Below are 21529 nucleotides of genomic sequence, written 5' to 3' on the forward strand. Positions count from 1 at the left end.
TGTATGCTGTATTTATTCTGCAACGCAGCTCACGTAGCCATAATGCTTTGCCATAACTTTTCCTCCTCCCGTAGTCCCTCCTCTTCAGTTCAGACGATATCATAGCCAGATGATTCTCAAAACTCGTCTCAAGAGTTCAACCCTTGCTTCTCCCTTTCAATTACTTCCATGCATTCAAGCCTGCCCAAGGGTCGTTTTGCTGCTGCTGTTGTTGTTGCTGTTGCTGTGGTGGCATAGCTGACTGAGGGTAGGCACTGTTTGGATGCGCGCTGTTGGGTTGGTTGCCATAGTGGAACGTCTGCTGAGGGCCCAATGGAGGAGGTCCAGGAGGAGGTGGTGGTGGCACAAATCCAGGCGGCACGTAGCCTCCCTGTGTTTGCGGTGTCGATGAAGATCCATACCCGCCGAACGATTGAGACTGTCCGAAAGTTGTCTGGTTTGGAGGTGGTGACGCAGGACCTCGGTAACCACCAATGTTAAATGACGTTTGGTTCGGAGGGGGCGATGTCGGTCCTGGCGTGCGTCCATATTGACTGGGGTTATATGTAGGCTGGACAAAGGTGTTGATAGGAGGTGGCCCAAACGACTGCGTTGTTGTTGTTGTTGGCGGCGGAGAAAAGTTCTGGTACGCTTGTTGTTGAGCCTGTTGCGGTGGTGGTGAGTTTGGCTGCTGATATTGCCCCTGATAATTAGTCTGGGGATATCGAGGAGCTTGGCTCTGTTGGTACTGTGATGGAGGTGTAGGTCGGTTTTGCTGAGGTTGCGGCAATGACTTGTTTGGGTCCATTGACATTCGATCCATGAGCCCTCTCAGTCTTTCGCGCTCCATCTCGGCTTGCGAATTCTTGTTGGATGACCTCTCCTGCTCGATTTGGTTGAGCAACTGCGCCCCTTCAGATCTACGGTTGTTGACGAAGCTATCAACGTTTTTCTCCAAGCTCTCCACTGTCTCGCGCATCTCCGCGTACCAGTTCTTAGCACTTTGCAGACCTGCGACAAGATCGAGGAATTCCTGGTAAGCTCGCTTATATCGGTTGATGACTGAAGACCGTTGTCGTTGAATAGTCTCATATTTGCTCTGTTCCGATTGAACTCGCTTGTCCTGCAACAGTCGGTTAAATGCACTTGTGAGCTCCTTCATCAAAGCTGACTGCTTGTGATTCGCTTGCAAAAGTCGGTTTTGGTGAGGCCGAAACTTCTCCAATTCCTGCTCAAACAGTTGTGCCTCGTAGTTGGATATCGACTTCTTGTTAAGGATGAGAATTTGGGAGATGTCATCGTTGTGAGCCTACTATGGTTAGCCTGGCACATGATCTGGGTGTCCCGAGTTTCACTTACTTTCTCTTTCAGATCCTTCAACACCTGGTTGCGTTCCCGCTTAATGGAATTCAACTTCTTGAGGATGTCCTCCACCCTGTTGATCTGATCTATCACACTAGGCCCTTCGTCAAAGTCATCGTCCAAAAGATTGGGTTCCAAGCCGGCTGGGCTAGTCGCATTACTCCCTCTCGCACGTGCCTGGGCAACAGCACGCTGGAAGAGCTGGTCAGCTTCGCCCGATTTAGCGGCCCGTCGCATCTCATCAAAGTCCATTTCGTTTTGTCGCAGCTTGCCTGCCAATTGGTTGTCACTTCTCGATGCTTCGTCCAAGGCCTCGCGATAGTGGCGGATGTCGCCCCGTAGCGTTGTTGTCAATCTCGAGCTTGGCTGTTGCGTCCATTCGTTTTCATACTTGGAGCGCATTTTCTCACAAACACCTTCTTCCATGTCGAGTTGCTTCGTGCTCTTGTCCAGAATCGACAGAATGGAGTCCTTTTCCGTCCTGAGTGAATCGAACAAAGTTACCGGGTTTTCTTGGTCGGAAACATCCTCACACCACTGTCGGAAGTCCTCGTCAGGTAAAATATCCTGATCAAACCCACCCTTCAAAACCTGCAATGCACCAGGGAGCCTCAAATAATCCAGACTGGCTGCCATCTCGCCATTGGCTGTATCCACCCGCTCTGCCTCAGCTCGCACCAACTTGGCCTTCTCTTCATCATAAAGACTCGCCGATTCGGTGACGGCAAATGGCACGATCTTTGCGAACAGATCGGGTCCGGTAATGCGCTGGATATCCTGGCCGGCATACAGCTCGCTGACAGGAATAGGCTTTGCAGCAGGTAGTTTGGCAACGGCTTCTAGACTTGCTTCGGCGGGAACTTCTTTGTGGTAAATATAATCGTTATCCTTCAAAGCACTCTGCAGCTGGCTTTGAACTGTGGAGAGATGTCGCTTGGTTAGTTCTTGGAGAAATCCTCCACAGTCGGCGCTGAGATTTGAGCTCATGGGAACAGAGTTAGGAAAGCTTCTGGCGACGCGTTCTGCTTCTTTTGCCTGTGTCTCGGCGGCTTGCAATCGTCCAACAGCAATGCCATGCTTATCTTGTTCCTCGTCCGCCAGGGCTTGATAATATTGGGCCATAGAATTGAGAAGATTGCTTTTGATCTGGTAATGTTAGCTTGACAATACTATATCCAGTGGTGATCGGTATATTTACCTGGGTCATCAATAGCCAAACTTTCTCAAATATGGCTTTTGTCACGTTCTCTTGCACCCCCTCGAGAGCTTGACTGTACAGGTAGCCAGCCTGGGAAGCTAATTTAGCAAGCAGCGCAGGCTTCTTCTTATCGGCGACTTGCTTCTCAAGGAAGACTTCTTGGGCTTGCGCGAGCATGACATGAATCAACGCTTTGACTGTCTCTCTGCTAAGATCCGAAGATGGCGCATGAAGGAAGTTCTCGTTGATATAAGTGAACATGCCAGCAGATGCTTGGAAGTTGTGGTATGCGGTTTTGAGAGCGGACTCCTCACCGCGATCCTGAGCAGCGGCATGGCAGGATAGAACAGCAGAAATGTTGAATATAATGGAAGCTTTTTCGAAAGCGAGCGAATACTGGGCAGTAGACTTGTGGGTAAACGCATCGAACCTGACCATGGCAAAATTAGCGAGAGTCAGCAAGTGGCCAGATATGAGCCTGAGGAAACAAACCATGTGAAGGATATCTTGATATGCTGTTCATCTACCGGGAATCGTAAATCAAGGAGCTCCAGCTGCCCATAGTAACGATAGAGCATGTCCCTTCCAGATGTACTATCCTTGCCAGCACCTCTCACGTCTTGTCTCAACCGATTCAGTGTAGCGCATTCTTCTGCATAACGTTCGGGGTCGTCGCCGTAAGTGTCACGGATGTATCTTTTGAGAGGTTCAACCCAGTCGATCTCGTTGGTTGCCTTGAGAGGCACCGAGATCATTGGAGACTGTGCCATGACGGGCGATTAACTGACGAGAGCAGGGTAGCGTATAGTCGTGATCGGGGAGGCAATTGGTCGAGGCAGGTGAGAAAACAAGTGCGCAGGCGGAGAGCCAAGGTATGCAGCAGCTTCGGGTGGAGATGTCAGAGCTTCAAGTTTATCGGTCGCACAAATGCAGATACAGCTAGCTAATGGTTGCAGGATATGTCGAGTAAGATGACCTCGCGGAGCAAGATACAGATCTGTCCTAGACAGTTGAGATCGATGAACGGCTGGCCACTTGCAATGCGACCCAATCTATGTATACGGTTCGACCGTGCGTGGCAGCAACGAGGGAAGAGGCGGGTCGGGTCGTAGGGCGATGAGTTGGAGGCGGTAGCGGGGGACAAAGCTGCGAAGCCAGTCAAGAGCTAGAAAGTCTGTAGAGCCAAATAAGCTTGCGGGAGATGCAGCTAGGTAGGCTGCGCTGCACGGGCTGCTGGCAAGGGACAGTCGATGTGTGGTGCCACCTTGGGAGAGACGGGGGAGGTGTTGTAGAGAAGGCACCGCAGCCGGTAATGACTCGTCCCGTAGATGTTGTAAAGGATGAACAGGGACAAGTCAGTCAAGGTGAGTTGAAGGCTTAAGGTTGCGGTTGAGGTTGAGCTCGAGGTCGAGGTCGTCGGAGAGCGGGGTCTGTCAAGCCCAGTTGGCGTACGGCGGTGACGAAATATGTTCCAGGGGGGTCTCGAAGCGCGGTAAATTTCACTAGGTCGCTGGGTAGGTCCTGGAGGTATAGTTCAACACCTAACACTTTGTCACTGCATGAGGTTGAGAGCAAATGAAAACAGTACGGTTCATTTTTGATGCCGGAGAAAAGACTCGTTATTAGTCTAAGCAGATCAAATAAAACGAACGGTTTGAAAATTGAAACTAGACTTTTGAACACGGAAAGAGGCACCTTCTGGTTCTGAATACCACGGGCCGAGCTACCACAGCGAGCAGGTGCGCATCGTCGTTAACTCACTAACGTTACGGGCTTAGCAGCCTGGAGTAAGCTTAATGAAAGACCACGTTTATTATTCACGACCTACCTAATCTACCGAGTACAGCTCGTACATGCCATCACCACTGGCTCCTATTAAACCCTCGTCGTCGTCTCATGGTAGCACTATCTCCACCCCAGCATCAAACCGGCCATTTAGTGCCTGACTGCATTAACAACCGCCTGATGGACCATCTTAGGCCCAATATCCACGACCAGTAACATCGCTCAGGTGCCTTGTAAACTACCTCGCGTCCCGTATCTCCAAGATGGACCATTCCAAGCTTGTCCAAGCCTCGTGCTTTTAACCGCCGCTACAGTTTCTTGATCTTGATCCGCTGCGACCGACGGGACTACAGGCTGTGTTCTGTTCGTCTCCATCTTCATAAGCCGCGTTATTACTTACGTGGATAGATACGAAATGTCGGTGCCTGTTGAATATTACATAGGTGCGTACGCCATGCTGATGCGTCTACTTACACCATTCATATACACGCAATATTCTATTCGAGCAATCTTTCATAGATATTCATCTGAGTCTTTAGTGTTTCATAAGAATCAGTCGTGGGTCACTCATTGTTTCCAAACAAGCATGTATTCGTCCGATCGTCGCTCCAAAACTGACGCTCATCATTTATCATGTAAGCCAAGACCAATTCTTTCCCAATCACCGTTTATTAGTTATAGGACGAGCAAATACACAATATATCCTGAACTTGATTCATTCATATGTTTGAGGCTATTGATCGGAACTGTTTCTTCCGATTCTAGCACCTCTATCACACTCTATCATTTACAATCCAATGAGAATGCCATGTGAGTAATCGCTCATTATGCAGTCTGGCAGTTCATGCACAAGCTATTATTCTGAATCCTTAACTTCTCCACGAAAGAAACATCGAGTGACCTGATGGGTGCTTTCACACCACCAATCCCAGTTTCAACATGTGTAATGATCTCCGTATCATTATTTTCTGTTTTTTGTTCATATGGAGCTCTTCCAACTATCTTGACCCCAGTGTCCTCTCACATATCAAAACCCTCGTCTGATGACTTGGAGCTAATGCAAGTGACGCTGGCTTCATCCTAGCCAGGAACGCTCATTTTGTATGCCATTGGTCAACTCTTCACAGAACCAACATGAGTCTCGCTTCAATCCGTGATTGAGCGGCCCGCTGCTGCAGGGGTCTTGATCCCTTTCAAAGGGTCGCCGCGGCCTGTTATGCGACCCCATCTCTAATTATCTTGAAGCGAGCGCCACGATGCCGACATATGACATGCGTATCAAGTGTATCATAGCGCGCTCAGATACAAAATACAACACAACGCATTGTGCCCTTTTACTTTATACATGGGCTGTATGTTTGCAGCTTTATGAAGAGGTTTTTTGATAAGTCATCAAGCAGGTAGTGAAGACAAATGGACGCTCACATAGCAGCTGAGCAGCGTTACATCAGACCATATCAAGCTAACCACGAGATTATTTTGTCACACCGCAAACTGCATCGAAGTACTCTAGTGCTGGAGTATGAGGGCCAGTCCATTGAGGTGGCTGTGATTCAACATTAACGGCGGATGTGATACCTTTCTAGTCAATTGAACCGAGAATGTGCATTTCCTGATCACAAGACTAATATGCAATCGAGTAGTCCACCTCTGGCTGCCCAAGCGAAGGAACCTGACTGCCGAGCTGATGATGCTGATCCGAAACCCAGTATTACATTGATGGAACTCATGCCTCCAGGGTAGTACTCCTTCTACAAGCCAAAACGATGGTCTTTAGCTACCTACCTAATATCATGAAATGTTGAGGTTGAGATTGACGAGACAGTGTTCAATTTATGCTCTGACATAAATATCATTAGAACAATTGTTGTCTCGATTGTCAGTGTCTAGCAACTTGTCTCCATGTAGGTTGGTAGTCAAGGCTATCCAACCTTTCGAACCAAATAACACTAGACAATCCAAGACCAAATTGACTCGGCCAACTTGACGTATGTACGAACTATAACTGACTTTAAGAATGAGCAAAAAAAACCAACTCCAAGCTCCAGTGATCTATGCATTAATAATTTGGATCGCCGCACGTCCGTGAATGGATTCCCGAGTTTTCGGAGCCTACTATAGAAAAGCGGGTCGTGTCCGGAGCATATGTCCGGTTGCATCGGGATCGAGCTCCCAGAACTTACTTTTGATTCATTCGTTTGATATGCTAAGTCTGGTTTGACTGCTGGGGAGAACTGCACGCCGTATTGTACATTTGTTATACAACGGGTGATGTAATCATACTGGGCCTGATTCAATCGCCAATACTGCCTGACGTCAACGATAAGTGATGACAAGATGACGACTCATTCGGTACGGAAACTCAACGTCATAACAATCGCGCCTCACCATAATTGTCACATTATTCCCTGAAAAGATTCACATAGGAACATAGGTAAAGACAACATTTTCCTCCATATCAACCCGCAAAAATGTCAACACCAGCAGCTCCATTCTACCAGCTTCGTTGCGGCTGTAACCAATACCCATGGGGCAAACAAGGCTCTGACTCTCTATCTGCGCGACTCTGCGAAAAGACACCAGGATGGGACGGAGACGACAAGAGGAACTTCAAGATTGAAGAGGACAAGCCTTATGCAGAGATGTGGATGGGCACTTACCCTGTCCTGCCTTCTTATGTTGTTAGCACAGGCGAAGATCTCCAGGATATCCTAGACCGATACCCTAAAGAGCTTCTTGGAGAGAAGGTGACCACCAAGTTTGGACACAGCAAGCTTCCATACCTACCCAAGGTTCTGTCGATTGCCAAAGCATTACCTTTGCAAGTCCACCCCAACAAGGAGTTCTCGAGCAAGAAGCACAAGGAGGATCCTGGCTCATTCACTGACGGCAACCACAAGCCTGAGATTGCTCTTGCTTTGTCCGAGTTTGAAGCTTTCTGTGGCTTCAAGCCTGTTGAGGCCATAGTGGATATACTGCGCCAGAAGCCGCTGCGACACCTCCTCGTTGCGGGAGGCTTAACCGTTACAGATGAGAAGCTTAGTCCTGAAGGATTGAAACAAGTCGTTCGAACGATCTTGACCTCTTCTGACGAAGATATCAAGAAGACTTTTCAGGCAATCAGGGAACTCCCCGACTCTGCCTTCACTGGCCCCAACTCTCACATTCCCCAAGTCGCCAAGAAGCTCGAGAACCAATTCCCCATGAATGATCCTGGAAACCTGGTAGGCCTTTTGTGCATGAACTACATGCTGCTCCACCCAGGCGAGGTCATCTACATTCCCGCCGGTGGTATTCATGCCTACATTCAGGGCGACATCATTGAATGCATGGCGCGCTCCGACAATGTTCTCAACACTGGTTTTTGCCCAAAGGCGGAGCGCGACAACGTTGACGAGTTTTGTTCAGTACTGAACTGGGAGTCAACAACTAAAACACAGACCACACTGCAACCAGAGACTTATCCGGGAAGCAAGGAGGGAAAGACCCAGCTCTTCAAGCCCCCGACCAGCGAATTCAACGTCCTTGCGACTGATCTGAATTCTGGTGAGCATGAGACCTTGAGCGAAGGTGGTCCCAAGATTATCCTGGCATCTCGAGGTAGAGCTACAGTGAAGGCCAACGGACAGTCATTCGAGTTGGGAGAAGGACATGTTTACTTCATCGCCCAAGGGGTGAAGCTGGATATTACTGCTGGCAGTGGCGGTCTGTTGCTGCATAGTGCTGTTTCAGAATAGATTTGACGACCACAACCCTAATGAGGATAGTTTCGTTAGTAAATGTAGATGAGATAGTATAAACAAAACTGCGACGAGTATTTTCTTCTTACAATAAAAGTACATTCGAGAGTGTAGATCTTGCGGTAAACATAGGCCTGGGGCCAATAAACCTACCTATATAATGAAATATTTCCATCAAAGGTTGGAGTCAGGAAGAAGTTCAAGGGAATGATTACTTCTGTGTTGTGTCTCACGTTCTAGGCGTGGCTGTTGGAGGAAAGCACTTGGTGCAGGTGCGCCTGCCATGGAAAGTGAAGTGAACCACGACCCGCGGCGCGAGTGCATTCACCAACCCATTGAACTCAACCCCACCAAGTTAGCTCTTTCTTTCTCCTACACACACAGCTTAGAGCTCTTCAGCAACCTCTGAATCTCTTGCACAAAAGCATGACCCGAACAAAATAACAAGCCATAATCTCAAGCTGTTATAGTGGAAGCTTATTTGTGTTCTTGAACACTTCCTACTTTGTTCTGCTATTTGTTCGCTTTTCAGTGAGCACGTGTTGGCGCTTTCAGGTGCTATCACCAATGTCAACGTTTAATGGAATCGTTTCTGAATTTCCAGAAATACGAAGTGAGTTTGGGCCTTGGCTTCGAACTAAGGAAAGACTAATGAATACTAGTTGACTTCTTCCGTCGAAATGCAGATGCTCAACCACCCCTGGCTTGCTTCCTGAGCCACGTGCACAGCGACCATCTCGCAGGACTAGACAGTCTGCGCTCTCCATTGTGAGAACCCAAGTTCACTCGATTGACTGAGCTGACGGGAGAACAAAAGCGTGTATTGCTCAGCGGCGACTCGAGAAATTCTTCTGCGCCTTGAAAGATACCCGTGCAGAATCAACTATGGGAAAGGCGTTCTGGAAGTCAGACAACAAACATTTAAACATCTTAGCAAAGTATTGGTAAGTGCCACTCCGATTATTTTGGAATATCATACTGATACCGATAGAAATCCTTGCCGTTAGAAACACCTACATCTATTGAGCTTTGCCCAGGGCGAGAAATTCAGGTGACGCTCTTTGATGCCAACCATTGTCCTGGGGCTGTCATGTTCCGTAAGGCAGAAGCTGCAATTTTCTTTCAAACTTACTGACTGTGGGTACAGTGGTGGAAGGTGACGGTAAAGCGATCTTATACACCGGAGACATTCGAAGCGAACCATGGTTTGTCAACGCGATTGAACGAAACCCTAACCTCATCGAATATACATCGGGTCTCAAAACCCTCGATAAGATCTATCTTGACACGTCCTTCACTGAGGATGTTCCATTTGAGACAAAGGCCCAAGGCATAACCGAGCTGTTAAAGAAGATCTCAAAGTATCCGAAAGATACCGTATTTCACTTTCAAGCCTGGACTTACGGCTATGAGGACGTCTGGATTGCACTATCCAAAGCACTCAAGTCGAAGGTAAGTCAAATGATGTAATTTACGCCAAATTTTGAGTCTGACACCAACAGATACACGTCGATGATTATAAGCTACGCGTATACGGTTCCCTTAAATCAAGAAACTCCAGGTCCCAATTCGATGCGGATGTGCATCTGGCCCCCGAATCACCAGCTTTGACTGGCCATATGTGTGGTAACACACCACATCCAGGATGTTTGACCTCAGATGTAAACGTACGCTTACACAGCTGTGAGAGAGGAAACATCTGTGAAGTGGCGTCAAAGGACACAACAGTCTCGATCCAGCCTATAATTGCACATTTATCTGAAGGAAAGGACTTGGTTGAGGTCGGAGTTGGAGGGGGCGGAGACGACTTTAAACAAGAGGCAGAACTTGAATTCGTGGACCAAGCCAACTTAACCGCTCTTTTCGATGTGTTCGTACTTTATATCAACCTTATTGGGCCGAGCTAATCTCCTATAGGGCTCTTTCCTCATCTGCTACTTCGTCTCAGAAGTCAGACATGCTTCGAGAGGGCTTAGAACAGCTAGTCTCGACAGGTCGGAACATACCCCTGGATTGGGATGTTGACACTTTGAGTACAAATTCTGCTAAAGAAGTTATCGCCATACTTGTCCAAAAGTTAAGAAAGTACAGCAAGACCCAGAAGTCCGTTCATGAGGAGGCTTTGCCTAAGACGATCTACTTCCCTTACTCGAGGCATTCTTCATTGCCAGAGCTGCGTCACTTTGTTGATGCCTTCCGTCCCAAAGATATATGGCCATGCACCATTAATACTTCTGAATGGCTCAGAAATAGTATGTTATATGGAGTTACTATCCTCGACGTAACTGACATGCACCAGGAACTACTATTGGATCATTATTCGGGCAATTCTGTTCTAGCAAGGAATTTGAACATGATAGAGTCATGCAAGCCATAGCCGCTAAGAATGCATTGTGCAGCCAGGATCAACAACACGCCAGTCAAACAACTGTTGACTCAGACCCCGCGCCAAGCTCACTCAACCAAGAACCTCAAGATCCTCAAGAACAAAGGCCCGGCAATTTCGAACCTATGTTTGTGAGCCTTTTAGTGGACACCCAAGTGAGCGGCTACCAAGAGGAGACGAATCTCAATCCAGAGCAGCCAGACGATTTGAACGCACTATCCGAGAACTTGCCAGCGCGTAGTGCTAGCGATGGACCCGTTGAACAGTCGGAGGTTATTCCGCAAGATCTTGACACTGCTCCGGAAGCACCAGCCGGGGATGTATCCGACGCCAGAACTCATTCATCTTCCACTAGAAAACGCGGCTTTTCCAATGTATCTCAGAATGTCCCTGAAGATGGATATAGAGAGACAGCAAACACATCAGATAAGCCGTGCAAGTTGGGGATACCAGAAGACTACCCTCTTGCTTGTCAAGAGGCGTATTGGCAGATGATACGAAATGTAGAAGGGGATACCCCCTGGACTCCCTTGCAGTTGATATCAACTAGTAGCGAGTATAATTGCGTCGAAAAGGAATTATAATCACACGGCAGTTGGAAAATTTCCGAATTTCACAATCATTTTCAGCTGAAAGGCGAATACGTGAAGTTGAACACGTCGAGCCGCTCAAAACACACTGGCACACCAAGTCAATAATATCTATGTATACGCGAGAGCTTCAGCGATTTTTTGTTTGGGCCAATTCAACATCTCAAGGAACATTGGTTGGCCGATTAAACCTTCCTCTATCTTGGCTATTAGTTGCCGAGACCAACCCCTCATATACCAAAACTTTCTCTCGATGACTGCCCAGTGCACGAGATAATAAGCGAAAAGAAGAAGCGCATGGGGCCTGTGTGCGGCAAGATCGAGTAGAATGCTATCATGGACAGAATACAACCAGAATTGGACGGCACCAGACTCAGATTGCACCCCAGCGGCAGCGAAGAGCTTAACAGAGGTCTCAAGCTCGTCCAAAGCCTCTGCATAGTGTTGCAGACCAGTGGCAGGAATGTCAGCTTCTTGAAAAGCCCGAAGCCTTCGGAGAGAGGTCCATGTATCTGTAGGCAGAGCCGAGTTATCAAGATTAGGATACCTGTGTTGAAAGTCAAACTTGTGTTGGTACGGGGTTAGAGGGCGGGTATATCGTTACCGTTCAGCTTCTTTATCAGAATCAAGATTCCAGATCCCGAAGATGACAGGGGCAAACTCAGTCTTGACTACACGTCCCAAGACGGGCTCCAGTGTTGTTTTGATACCCCTTATCAGGCCAGCTACCTCGATAATGTTGGTGATGGGACTCTCAAGCACACGATTTTCCATACGCATGGGAAGAGTCATCATGTGCAAGACAACGACTGAGGCAAAACCAAAGACGGGCATCCAATTGGATAAATCGAAATGTTGAAGATAGCGACGATAACCCTCAGAGCCGAGGGTTTGGTGATAGTCGGCCAATGGGAGATATGTCTTTCGACTGGCAGGAAGCATGTAAGCTTTGTGAGCGGCGGCAATGGCAAGAATTCCATGCATGACGAAAGGATCTTGATAGCCTAGCCTTGGGATGGCAACGGACCAGACATATTTCAGGTCTTTACGGATGGACAGGCTTTCGGCGGTCACGGTACAATAGTGATGCATCAACTCGCAATCGCGAGCCCAGAGCTCATGGGGAGGAAAGGGGGCGATTTGGTCAGTGGGACTGGGGTGACTATAATCTTGAAAGTAATGGGGAGAGTCAACATGATGACTGTCGAGGGATTTGGGTGTTGAAGACGTCAGATTTGGCAGACTGGGTGAGTAGGTTTCATCCGTGCCATTGGCAGAAGATGACGAGGATAGACTGCATACCACGCCATGCCTTGTACAGTGGAAGCACGAAGGGCGAGCTTCATCGCACTATTTTGGTTAGTCCTTTGGCTGAACTACAAGTGAATCAAAAGTGGCAATTACGAATAGGTAGAAAGAGCAGTGCAGTAGTGTCTTATACGAACCTTGACTTTGCGTCGCTTACAGTTCAAGCAGCCTGTGCGAGACTTGGTGTGAGTTCTTCGAGAAGCCATTAGTTCATGCGATTGGCTTTCAAACCCGCGGGTTCGGATTAGATGGCGATGGAAATACGACTAAGATGAAAACAAGAACAAGAGAATGATTTAGACTGAGGATCAGCTTTTCACATGGCACTCGGGGGAAAGCAGGGCGAGATGGATAAGAGCGAGTCCGAATCCGAGGCGAATACTCGTAAGGGTGGGCTTCGGTACGCGTACTCGGCTCCGCTAGTCTTGTTCTAGTAAAGACTATACCGTATAGATCGTGTATTGGACACTTGAGATTGAGGCTCAGCTGCCATTATGCACTAAGTCGACTCTGAGAGTAATTGCAGATTTCTTAAATCCAAAAGCCAATCGGAGATGGAGATAGAGTCGACTAGGCTAAGTATTCTTTGTCTAAGATGAATACGCGTATAGATGTGTTATAAGTATTGTATTGTATTTGGTAGAATTGTTTATAAAGAAGCCATGCTGACTGCTTGAATTGGCTGTGTTCTTCTAGACTACTCTTTGAACTTTGGCTTGCTTGTTCAGTGCTTTCGATTACTAGCATCTCGATCTACTTGTGTTTATTGTTTATTCTTTATTGTCGATCTTTATCCGTTTCTACTGTTTAGTTTAATACCGAAACGAACCTAGTCATTGCAGCCATGGACTGCAACCCTGATTACGAAAATGCAACATGGGCATTTTATCGATTCGTACCGTCGAAAGAAGCCAATATTGTCTTTGTGGTTCTTTTTGCGATAACGACGCTGTTGCATGTGCTGCAACTTTGGCGAACTCGAACATGGTACTTGATACCGTTGGTCGTGGGCGGACTCTGTACGTTGTACCTTTAATTATGGCGATATGAAGATATGAGCTAATTCAGAGGCTTCAGGCGAGGTTGTTGGATACATCGGACGAGTCTTGAATACCAATGAAGAACCGGGCTGTTGGACGATGGGACCGTACATCATGCAGAGTGTCCTGATTCTTATCGCGCCTGCACTGTTTGCAGCTTCGATCTACATGATTCTGGGGAGAATCATTCTTTTGACCGACGGAGAGCATCATTCGCTGATTCCACTCAAGTGGCTTACCAAGCTCTTTGTGTTTGGCGATGTTGCATCGTTTATGCTCCAATCATCCGGTATGGCGCAAGTTAAAGGGGTTACCGGGCACAGCGCTGACAATTGTTATAGGTGGCGGTCTCATGGCTATTCAAGATCTGAACAAGATGGGTGAAAAGATTATCGTTGGAGGTCTTTTCGTCCAGCTCTTCTTCTTTGGCTGCTTCATCATCGTCAGCGCCGTCTTCCACATACGCATGTTGCGTGCCCCAACACCGAATTCATCACAGACCAAAATCCGATGGCAGACATATCTCGCAACGCTGTACGTGACAGGCGTTTTGATCTGGGTGCGCAGTCTATTCAGGGTGATTGAGTTCATCGAGGGCAACGACGGACAATTGATGCGCAGCGAAGTATGGGTGTTTGTATTCGACGGCATGCTGATGCTCTTGGTGCTTGTCTGGATGAACTGGTTCCATCCTGGCGAGATTGGACTTTTGATTAGAGGCGAGGAGAGTATCACGAATGGACTCGAGTTGATGAAGCTTGGAGGATCTGGGAGGAGAAGTAGAGTTGATACCATGGAGAGTTTAGGATCTGGCAGACACCTGGGGGAGAATATGGAGCGCTAAGTAGGCAACCCCCTGAGCCCTGTCAACTTTAATTCTTAGCGCCGCTCAATCAGTAATCGAATCACGGTCAGCAATAAATGTTTGATCCTGCATTTGATACATAAAAGACGTTTCAGAAACAGGCGCGAAGCAGCGCCAAGAGATACAGTTACACATACTTTTCCCTTGTTTCTCCAAGTTTATATAGAAAGTTTCAAGATGGAACGGAATGAACGAGATGGTTTCTGCTATAATAGTCTAGTCTAGCGACCAGCTGACGAAGAAGTGATCAATAACAGTACAGTAAGCCTGGCCTCGGGGAGAGGATACAGAAATCTTGATACTGCTTGCCTACAAAACAAAATAATTTAGTCACTTTATGCCATCTTAGACACACTCTTAAGCTATTTATTTTCTGTATCCTCAGCTTCTGTCTCTGGTTTTCTGCTATCCCTTGGCCTACCCAAGTTCCGCTCTAACCGACCTTACCAGTCTAACCAGTACTGGCTTAACGAGTATCAGCCTATAGCTCTATGCCTGTCTTCACGCCGTCATCTCATCCTCATACACACTCATTCGTCGGTCCAGGGCTAAGAACGAAAGATAGGACGGGAAACATGTGGCTTGGCTACTTGGCTATGACCGGGGTAGTTATAGCTCGTTATTATATAGATATGATATCAAGCGCGACTGTCTTCTTTCCCTTCTTCCTCTCCCAATCTTTCAAGCTATCTCGTGTGTTTACGCTCCAAATATGAATTTCTTGGGCGATATCTTAGCGCAGATCACCTTTGCAAGGGTCGTCCTCTACAGCATTTTGTTTTTACTTATTTCTTTCATTGTCGACTTGCTTACTCAACCTCAGTATCCTTCTGACATTCCTGTTCTTGGTCACGACTCCAAGAAATGGTTCTCTAGAATTCGAAATAGTTTTGCCTACTTTACTCAGCATCAGGCATGGATTGGTGAAGGTTATGAAAAGGTATTCCCGTCTTCCTCCCACAAACATCAGATAAAGTCTCTAATCGCAAATAGTATGGCAAAAATGGCCTACCCTTTATTGCTCCATCGCCAATCTCTCGTCCTCCTGATGTTATCCTCCCCAGGTCGCAAATACCATGGATGATGAACCAGCCCGACCACATCCTCTCCGCAGCTCACGCCCATGATAAGATCCTACACACAGAGTACAACTTTCTCGGCAAGGAACTTCTCAAGGATACCTTTGCGCAACGCGTTATGCACAAGTATCTAGCTCGCCATCTCTCATCGCTAGTCCCAGCTGTCCAGGACGAGGTCAAGAGCTCCGTCAAGGATGCTGTCGAGGCAAAGATCAAAGCAGCTGCCGAGAAGGACCACAGTAACGTCGACAACCAAGGCTACACCAAAGTCAACATATGGGATTTGTGGCTTGCCATCGTTCCTCGAGTTACGAACCGTCTTCTTGTGGGCGACACGATATGCCGTGATCCTATTTTCATAGATTCTATGGTGCGCTTCACAGATGACGTTGTCCGGAACAGTTTCTTGCTACACGCTTTCCCCCAAGTTCTCCATCCTATTGTCGGCCGTCTCATCACCATCCCAAATTACCTTCATTGGCGTGCAGCTACGCGTCGTGTGCTGCCGACCATCGAAAAGCGCATAGAAGACATGCGACGCAAAGAAGTTGGCGATCCCGAAATGAAGAGCTGGACACCTCCAGAAGATTATATAACTTGGCATGTTCGTCTTGCCATGGCGGAGGGGAACACATTTGAGCTCAATCCATATGTCATCTCTAAGCGTCTTCTGCCTATAAACTTTGCAGCTATTCACACAACTGTACTAACTGGCCAGTCCTGGATGTTGGATCTCTGGTCCCTCCCGGCCTCTGAACGCGCTCTTGATACCATTAGAGATGAACTCGAGACGAACAAACCGGTAGAGGGTCCCTGGACGAAGCAAAACCTCGCTTCCCTCATGAGACTCGACTCATCATTTCGCGAATCCCAGCGCCTGAGTAACTTTGCAGCAAATCTTGTCGAACGGCAGGTAATTGCGCCTGAGGGTCTTCATAACCCCGATTATGGGTGGACGTTACCTCGTGGTGCTTTCGTTACTGTGAATCTTCAAGGGACACATCATGATGAGGGTATTTACAAAGACGCTATGAAATACTTTCCGTGGAGGTACTCGAATCCTAGAGAAACCTGGGAAGCGAAGTCGGCCGACGAGAAGAAAGAGAATGAGGAGGAAGGGAAGAGAATAAGAGGTCTGGGAATGGTGACTACTAGTGATATTCACTTGGCGTTTGGCCATGGTCGACACGCATGGTAAGCTTGACATTGCTAATATATCAAACGATGGCATGCTAACATGTATAGCCCGGGACGATTCTTTGTTGCGCATGAGCTCAAGCTCATCGGGGCTGCTTTGCTTCTCGACTACGATATCAAGGCGATTGAAGAACGACCAAAGGCACAATGGATGGGGGCAACAATTATTCCTCCTCTGGACGCATGCATCGAAATACGGCCGAAACAAACTAATAAATAAACGTTCTATTATGGATTCCTTTAGCTGTATCCTCCATGGGCCTCCCCGTCGTTCAGAGCCACACCGTTCCTCTTATCTTCCATCAACCTTGTCAACGCTTTCACCAGGCTCTCAACAGCCGCCTCTGACGTCTGGTGATGAAACACGAGTCTAGCCATTGGGAATACCGCAATGTTCTCCTTCGCACAATACTCGACAAATGCTGCCGGCGGAATACCAGCGGCTTCAATATCGGGTAGGATCATGTTGGTCTGCACCGGAAGGACAAACTTATACCCAACCGCTTCAAGTCTCGCGGCAGCTTCCTTGGTCATCGTGTGCACCAATGAAAACCTTGGAATGCTGTACTCCAGAGCTGCGAGAGCTGCCGCCGCCATCATTCCTGGCTGTCGAGTGCCACCTCCCAGCATCTTCCTGAACCACTTGGCCCGCTCGATAAAGGGCTTCTTGCCGAGAATGACACTACCCATTGGGGCGCCAATGCCCTTTGCTAGACAGATGGAGATACTGTCGAAGCATGCTGCATACGCCTTGAGATCAACGCCTTCTCCAATTACGCCGTCGAAGATACGAGCGCCGTCAAGATGCATAGCGATGGGCTTCTGGCCTTCTGGAACTGGGAATGAGCGAACATAGTTGGAGATTGCTTGTGCATCTGCAAGTGGTAGAATCGTTCCAGAGAGGGTATTCTCTAGAGATACAACCCTAGTAGGTGGGAAGTGAACTGTAATGGTCAGCGTTTTGTCAGACATTTCGCGAGGAAGGATAACGTACTATTCCCATCAGCAATAATATTCTTCTTAACATCTTCCAACGTCAAATGAACTCCATTCTTCGCATGAATCGTCGTAGCACTCGCTTGAGAAATGACAGGCAAAGCCCCAGACTCCCAACAATGCACATGCGCACGATGATCCAGAAGAACACTATGCGGTGGCTGTGTGAGATGCGTCCTCAAGCAAATCTGGTTTCCCTGTGTGCCTGAGATGGCCCAAAGAGCAGCTTCCATCCCTGTCATCTCTACAAGACGAGCTTCCAGGGCTTTGACGGAAGGGTCACCTTCTGGGTCGTAGATGTCGTCGTTGACAGATGCTTCCAGGATGGCAGTCATCATCTCCTCGATGGGGACGGTGACAACATCGGAGCGAAAGTCCCGAGATGCTTTCTCACGACTGGCATGAAGTTTGGATTGGACTTTGGGTGTGAAGAGAGACTCGGGGGTTTCTACAAGACTAGGCATTGTGAAGGCTTTGTAGTGATGATTGAGTGATGGATGGTTTGTGGTGACTTCTTGAGTCTTTGTATTATCTTTCTGGAGTCATTGTATTTATACACATATCTATCAACCCCGCACATATGAGGGGGAACGGGATCATTTGCGCCTGGCCTGTTATCTCTCGTGTTGTATGTTCATTTGATCATGAATAGTTTCCCGCGGGGAGTTGCTAGTTTCGATGCTACTGTATGAGCCGGGCTCGGAGGCTTGCATGGTGTTGTGGATCTAGGCTGGGGTAAGTTGCCCAGCTAGATGTAAGTTACACTTCGTGCTTTGATCTGCAAACGTGCATGATGGATGATAGATAAACAGTTCGGATAGCTACAGGCAAAGAATCTCCACATTCACCCCCGCGGCCAACTTGTAAGTTTCCCGCGGTTACGCGGCTTCAAGATACAACATGGCAATACACACAGTAATCATTTGACTCATTGTAAAGGGACAGTCAGACAAATTGATCAAGGACCGAAAGGAGAAGTATATAGTAAGAATAGTGCTTTTGTTCTATTATCAACAAAGCCCATCATCCTTAAGTGAGATATCCGGGCCGAATCACGCTCAAAATCTCCATAACACTACAGGTCGAAGCCCAATCCATCTGTGTTGCCCAAAAACATACCTCCTTGCTGTCCTTCTCTCAATAGTGCACTGACATCAACTCTTCCGCCTGTGATATACCTCTCGCTCACACCCAGGTTCACTCTCCTGCTTAGCTCCTCTCTCAACTGAGCCTTGAGAGCGCCCATTTCCGCCTTGGTGAGCTGCTTGGCTGTTTGCTCCTTTCTCTTTCGTCCACCACCACGACCACCCTTACCACCACCCGCGTTGATTTCCTCGAGGTCGTCGGAGTCATATTCTACGCCGAGCTCATCGGCAGCATTGCGCAGCCATGTATCGTCGCTGTGGGCCTTTTCCTTGGCAAGTATTGTATCAGCGATCTTCTTGGCCAAATCCACACGAGGCTTAAGGCGCGATGCGGCCTTGCGGTCAATCATAAGAGTCTGGATGAAATGCTCTCTCTTGACACCCGCGCTGCGCTCGGCGTGAACTTTGCTTGCGAGACGACGTGTGGGAAGAACCTCTTCAGGAGCACAAAGGATTACACTAATACCGCTGGACTCGCCACGAGCTGTACGACCAGATCGATGGATGTAAGTATCCGCAGATCGAGGAACGTGATAGTGCAGGACTTGGTCAACCTCCTTGATATCAAGACCACGAGCAGCAACATCAGTAGCAATAAGGATGGAGTTGCGGGAAGCAGTGAAGCGTTCGAGAGAACGATGACGCGCCTTCTGTGCCATTTGAGAGTGTAGGGGCAGAGCTGTAAGGTTGAGGTTCGTAAGCAGGGGTGTAAGACGGCGAACAGCAGAGATGGAATTTGTGAAAACCAGAGTGCGGCGGCCGGGGTTTAAAATAAGAACAGTGTAAAGGTAGAGATCCTGCAATTTGTTAGTATCGTGAAGTTGTGTATATGTGCTGTAAACTCACTTTTTCCATAGCACCACACTCAATAAGTCCCTCCCTGAGACCTTCGGCCATCTGACTGACAGGGTTGACATCGATAAATTTGGGCTCGCCCCTAAACTTGAGGCACTTCATCAGATACGCCATCTTCTCGTCGTCATTTCCTGAAGATTTGCCCTTGCCAGCCAGCTTAGTCTGGAGGTCCTTGTCAAAAGTAGCTGAAAAGACGAGGGTCTGTCGTGCAGCACCCTCATCATCCTCATCCTCGTCCTCCGACTCCTCCTCGCTTTCAGCGTCATCACCGGGGCTCTTTCCATCAAGAGCTCCAATAATATCTTCTGCCTCCTTGAACTGTCCAACCTTGAAAAGTCGATCCGCTTCATCGACAACAAGGAATCTGATCTTGGCAAATTTGCTTTGCAGAGCTCGGTCACCACTAAGAACCTCCCAAAGACGACCGGGTGTACCAATGACAATATCGGCCTTCTCCAGCTGTCGCTGCTGCTTTAGAATACTGAGACCACCTGTCACAACACACACGTACGGTGCGCTAGGGAGGCCGTCGCATAGTGCCTTGAGATGGTCTCCAAGCTGCTTGGCCAATTCTCGGGTCGGAGAAAGCACCAAAGACATGGGACCCGTTCTCTTGACACCTTGCTCCTGCATCTCCAACCACCGCTCCACCATGGGAATACCGAATGCGAGAGTCTTTCCGGAACCTGTTTGCGCCTTGCCGATAACGTCATGGCCAGCCACAATCTCGGGAATCGTCCTCTTCTGAATCTTGGTCGGCTTCATGAACTTGAGCTTTGCGATGGCCGAAATGATCTGGGGTGACAGGTTCAGAGAAACCCAGGCCGCCATGTCGACGTCTTCTTGGTCTTTGTAGTCGTTCCCATCGGCCAGCGCGCCGAACGTGTTGCCCCCGCGTGTAGAGGACTTTTGTACGCCTTGCGCGGCCTTGACCAGCTGCTCGTCTTGTTTGTTGCCGGCACCGTTCTTCCCATCCAGTTTGTTCTTGTTCTGTTTTTGTTTCTGCTTTTTGTTGGTTTCTTGGTCTGCTTTTTCTTGCCCTTCTTTTGGCTCATTCTTGCCCTTATTCTTCCCTTGAGGTTTCTTGCTCTCAGCGCCAGCTTGATCACTGCCAACTTCGCCGGAATCGATATCCCCGACCTCCACAGCGTCGTCGCCAAACCCTTCAAAAGGTCGATCGCCATCGACAACTTCTTGTTGGGGGTCGATTATGTTGCTTTTGTTCTTGTCGCCAGACACCAGGAATTGCACTCGGTTACCATCCTTGACAACGTCCACGCCCTCAATGACCTCAAGTCCGCCGAAGTCTTCTCCGACTGAAGCCCAGGAAAGCGCACCGGCCTCTACGGTACTGCGCGACTCCTTTCCGCTCTTCTTCTTGGAGCTTGAAGGTTTGGGTATGTTTTTCGATCGTTTCGTGGCGGGACCGGTTGCGGCGGGGAGCTTGCGCTTTTTTGATGGAGGGACCATTTGAGTAGAAGGAAGTCGCCTAGTTTAAAGGCGGTCGCGATTTCCTATTTTGTCGTCGTTTGTCGCAGGGAAGTCGCTATAATGTCCTGTTCTTCCTGGCCGAGTTGGTCTTGAAATCTGTAAGAAGGTCCCCAATTTTTTCGTTGACACTTTTTCTTGCCTTATCGTTATCGGCAAAAGTTGATGCCGATCCACCGACCTCCACCACTGGTGAACTGCAACCAACACCATGAGACGCGTTCCATCAGGAGATACTTATACTTGGCCCATGTCTCACAAATTATCATCAGTAAGCGGAGGGTCACACATATGCTGATGTACACGTGGTTGATGACAGCCGTTGCCTCTACTTGGATTCATCAATTATTCTTCTGTACCTTGTCTTGGTACCACAAGACACCCATCACTGTATAGGTTCTCAAGCAAGTGCAAATCGTTTTGTAGAATTTTAAACCAAGGAAATATTTCTCTTTTTCCGTTTAGGAACCCAAAGACAGTATGTAAACATGTAATGCTGTAACACTCTCCATAAAC

The 21529-nt window shown here is 48.2% G+C and overlaps 8 protein-coding genes across 8 annotated transcripts, besides 2 other annotated features; 4 read left to right on the top strand and 4 right to left on the bottom strand.

Annotated features, from left to right (window-relative positions):
- Positions 1-160: 160 nt before the first annotated feature.
- Positions 161-3309, bottom strand: FPSE_07159 (uncharacterized protein; the record flags this gene model as incomplete). Its single annotated transcript, XM_009260277.1, has 4 exons — positions 161-1288; positions 1339-2487; positions 2540-2969; positions 3032-3309. 4 exons carry the CDS (start codon positions 3307-3309, stop codon positions 161-163), a joined length of 2985 nt encoding a protein of 994 aa, XP_009258552.1.
- Positions 191-230: a microsatellite.
- Positions 3310-6795: 3486 nt separating the features above from the next.
- Positions 6796-8061, top strand: FPSE_07158 (uncharacterized protein; the record flags this gene model as incomplete). Its single annotated transcript, XM_009260276.1, has 1 exon — positions 6796-8061. One exon carries the CDS (start codon positions 6796-6798, stop codon positions 8059-8061), a length of 1266 nt encoding a protein of 421 aa, XP_009258551.1.
- Positions 8062-9154: 1093 nt separating this feature from the next.
- Positions 9155-11034, top strand: FPSE_07157 (uncharacterized protein; the record flags this gene model as incomplete). Its single annotated transcript, XM_009260275.1, has 5 exons — positions 9155-9161; positions 9212-9516; positions 9567-9934; positions 9982-10316; positions 10364-11034. The coding sequence occupies 5 exons, from the start codon at positions 9155-9157 to the stop codon at positions 11032-11034; spliced, it is 1686 nt and encodes a 561-aa protein (XP_009258550.1).
- A 117-nt stretch (positions 11035-11151) lies between these two features.
- FPSE_07156 (uncharacterized protein) lies at positions 11152-12554 on the bottom strand (the record flags this gene model as incomplete). The annotated part of the gene is made up of 3 exons (XM_009260274.1): positions 11152-11587; positions 11645-12390; positions 12486-12554. The coding sequence occupies 3 exons, from the start codon at positions 12552-12554 to the stop codon at positions 11152-11154; spliced, it is 1251 nt and encodes a 416-aa protein (XP_009258549.1).
- Positions 12555-13502: 948 nt separating this feature from the next.
- Positions 13503-14232, top strand: FPSE_07155 (uncharacterized protein; the record flags this gene model as incomplete). Its single annotated transcript, XM_009260273.1, has 2 exons — positions 13503-13677; positions 13730-14232. 2 exons carry the CDS (start codon positions 13503-13505, stop codon positions 14230-14232), a joined length of 678 nt encoding a protein of 225 aa, XP_009258548.1.
- A 733-nt stretch (positions 14233-14965) lies between these two features.
- Positions 14966-16530, top strand: FPSE_07154 (uncharacterized protein; the record flags this gene model as incomplete). The annotated part of the gene is made up of 2 exons (XM_009260272.1): positions 14966-15193; positions 15247-16530. The coding sequence occupies 2 exons, from the start codon at positions 14966-14968 to the stop codon at positions 16528-16530; spliced, it is 1512 nt and encodes a 503-aa protein (XP_009258547.1).
- A 239-nt stretch (positions 16531-16769) lies between these two features.
- Positions 16770-17989, bottom strand: FPSE_07153 (uncharacterized protein; the record flags this gene model as incomplete). Its single annotated transcript, XM_009260271.1, has 2 exons — positions 16770-17473; positions 17524-17989. The coding sequence occupies 2 exons, from the start codon at positions 17987-17989 to the stop codon at positions 16770-16772; spliced, it is 1170 nt and encodes a 389-aa protein (XP_009258546.1).
- Positions 17990-18600: 611 nt separating this feature from the next.
- Positions 18601-20995, bottom strand: FPSE_07152 (uncharacterized protein; the record flags this gene model as incomplete). The annotated part of the gene is made up of 2 exons (XM_009260270.1): positions 18601-19467; positions 19517-20995. 2 exons carry the CDS (start codon positions 20993-20995, stop codon positions 18601-18603), a joined length of 2346 nt encoding a protein of 781 aa, XP_009258545.1.
- Positions 20505-20597: a repeat region.
- Positions 20996-21529: the final 534 nt, after the last annotated feature.

Source organism: Fusarium pseudograminearum, chromosome 3 (assembly GCF_000303195.2).
Source record: "Fusarium pseudograminearum CS3096 chromosome 3, whole genome shotgun sequence".
NCBI lineage: Eukaryota > Fungi > Ascomycota > Sordariomycetes > Hypocreales > Nectriaceae > Fusarium > Fusarium pseudograminearum.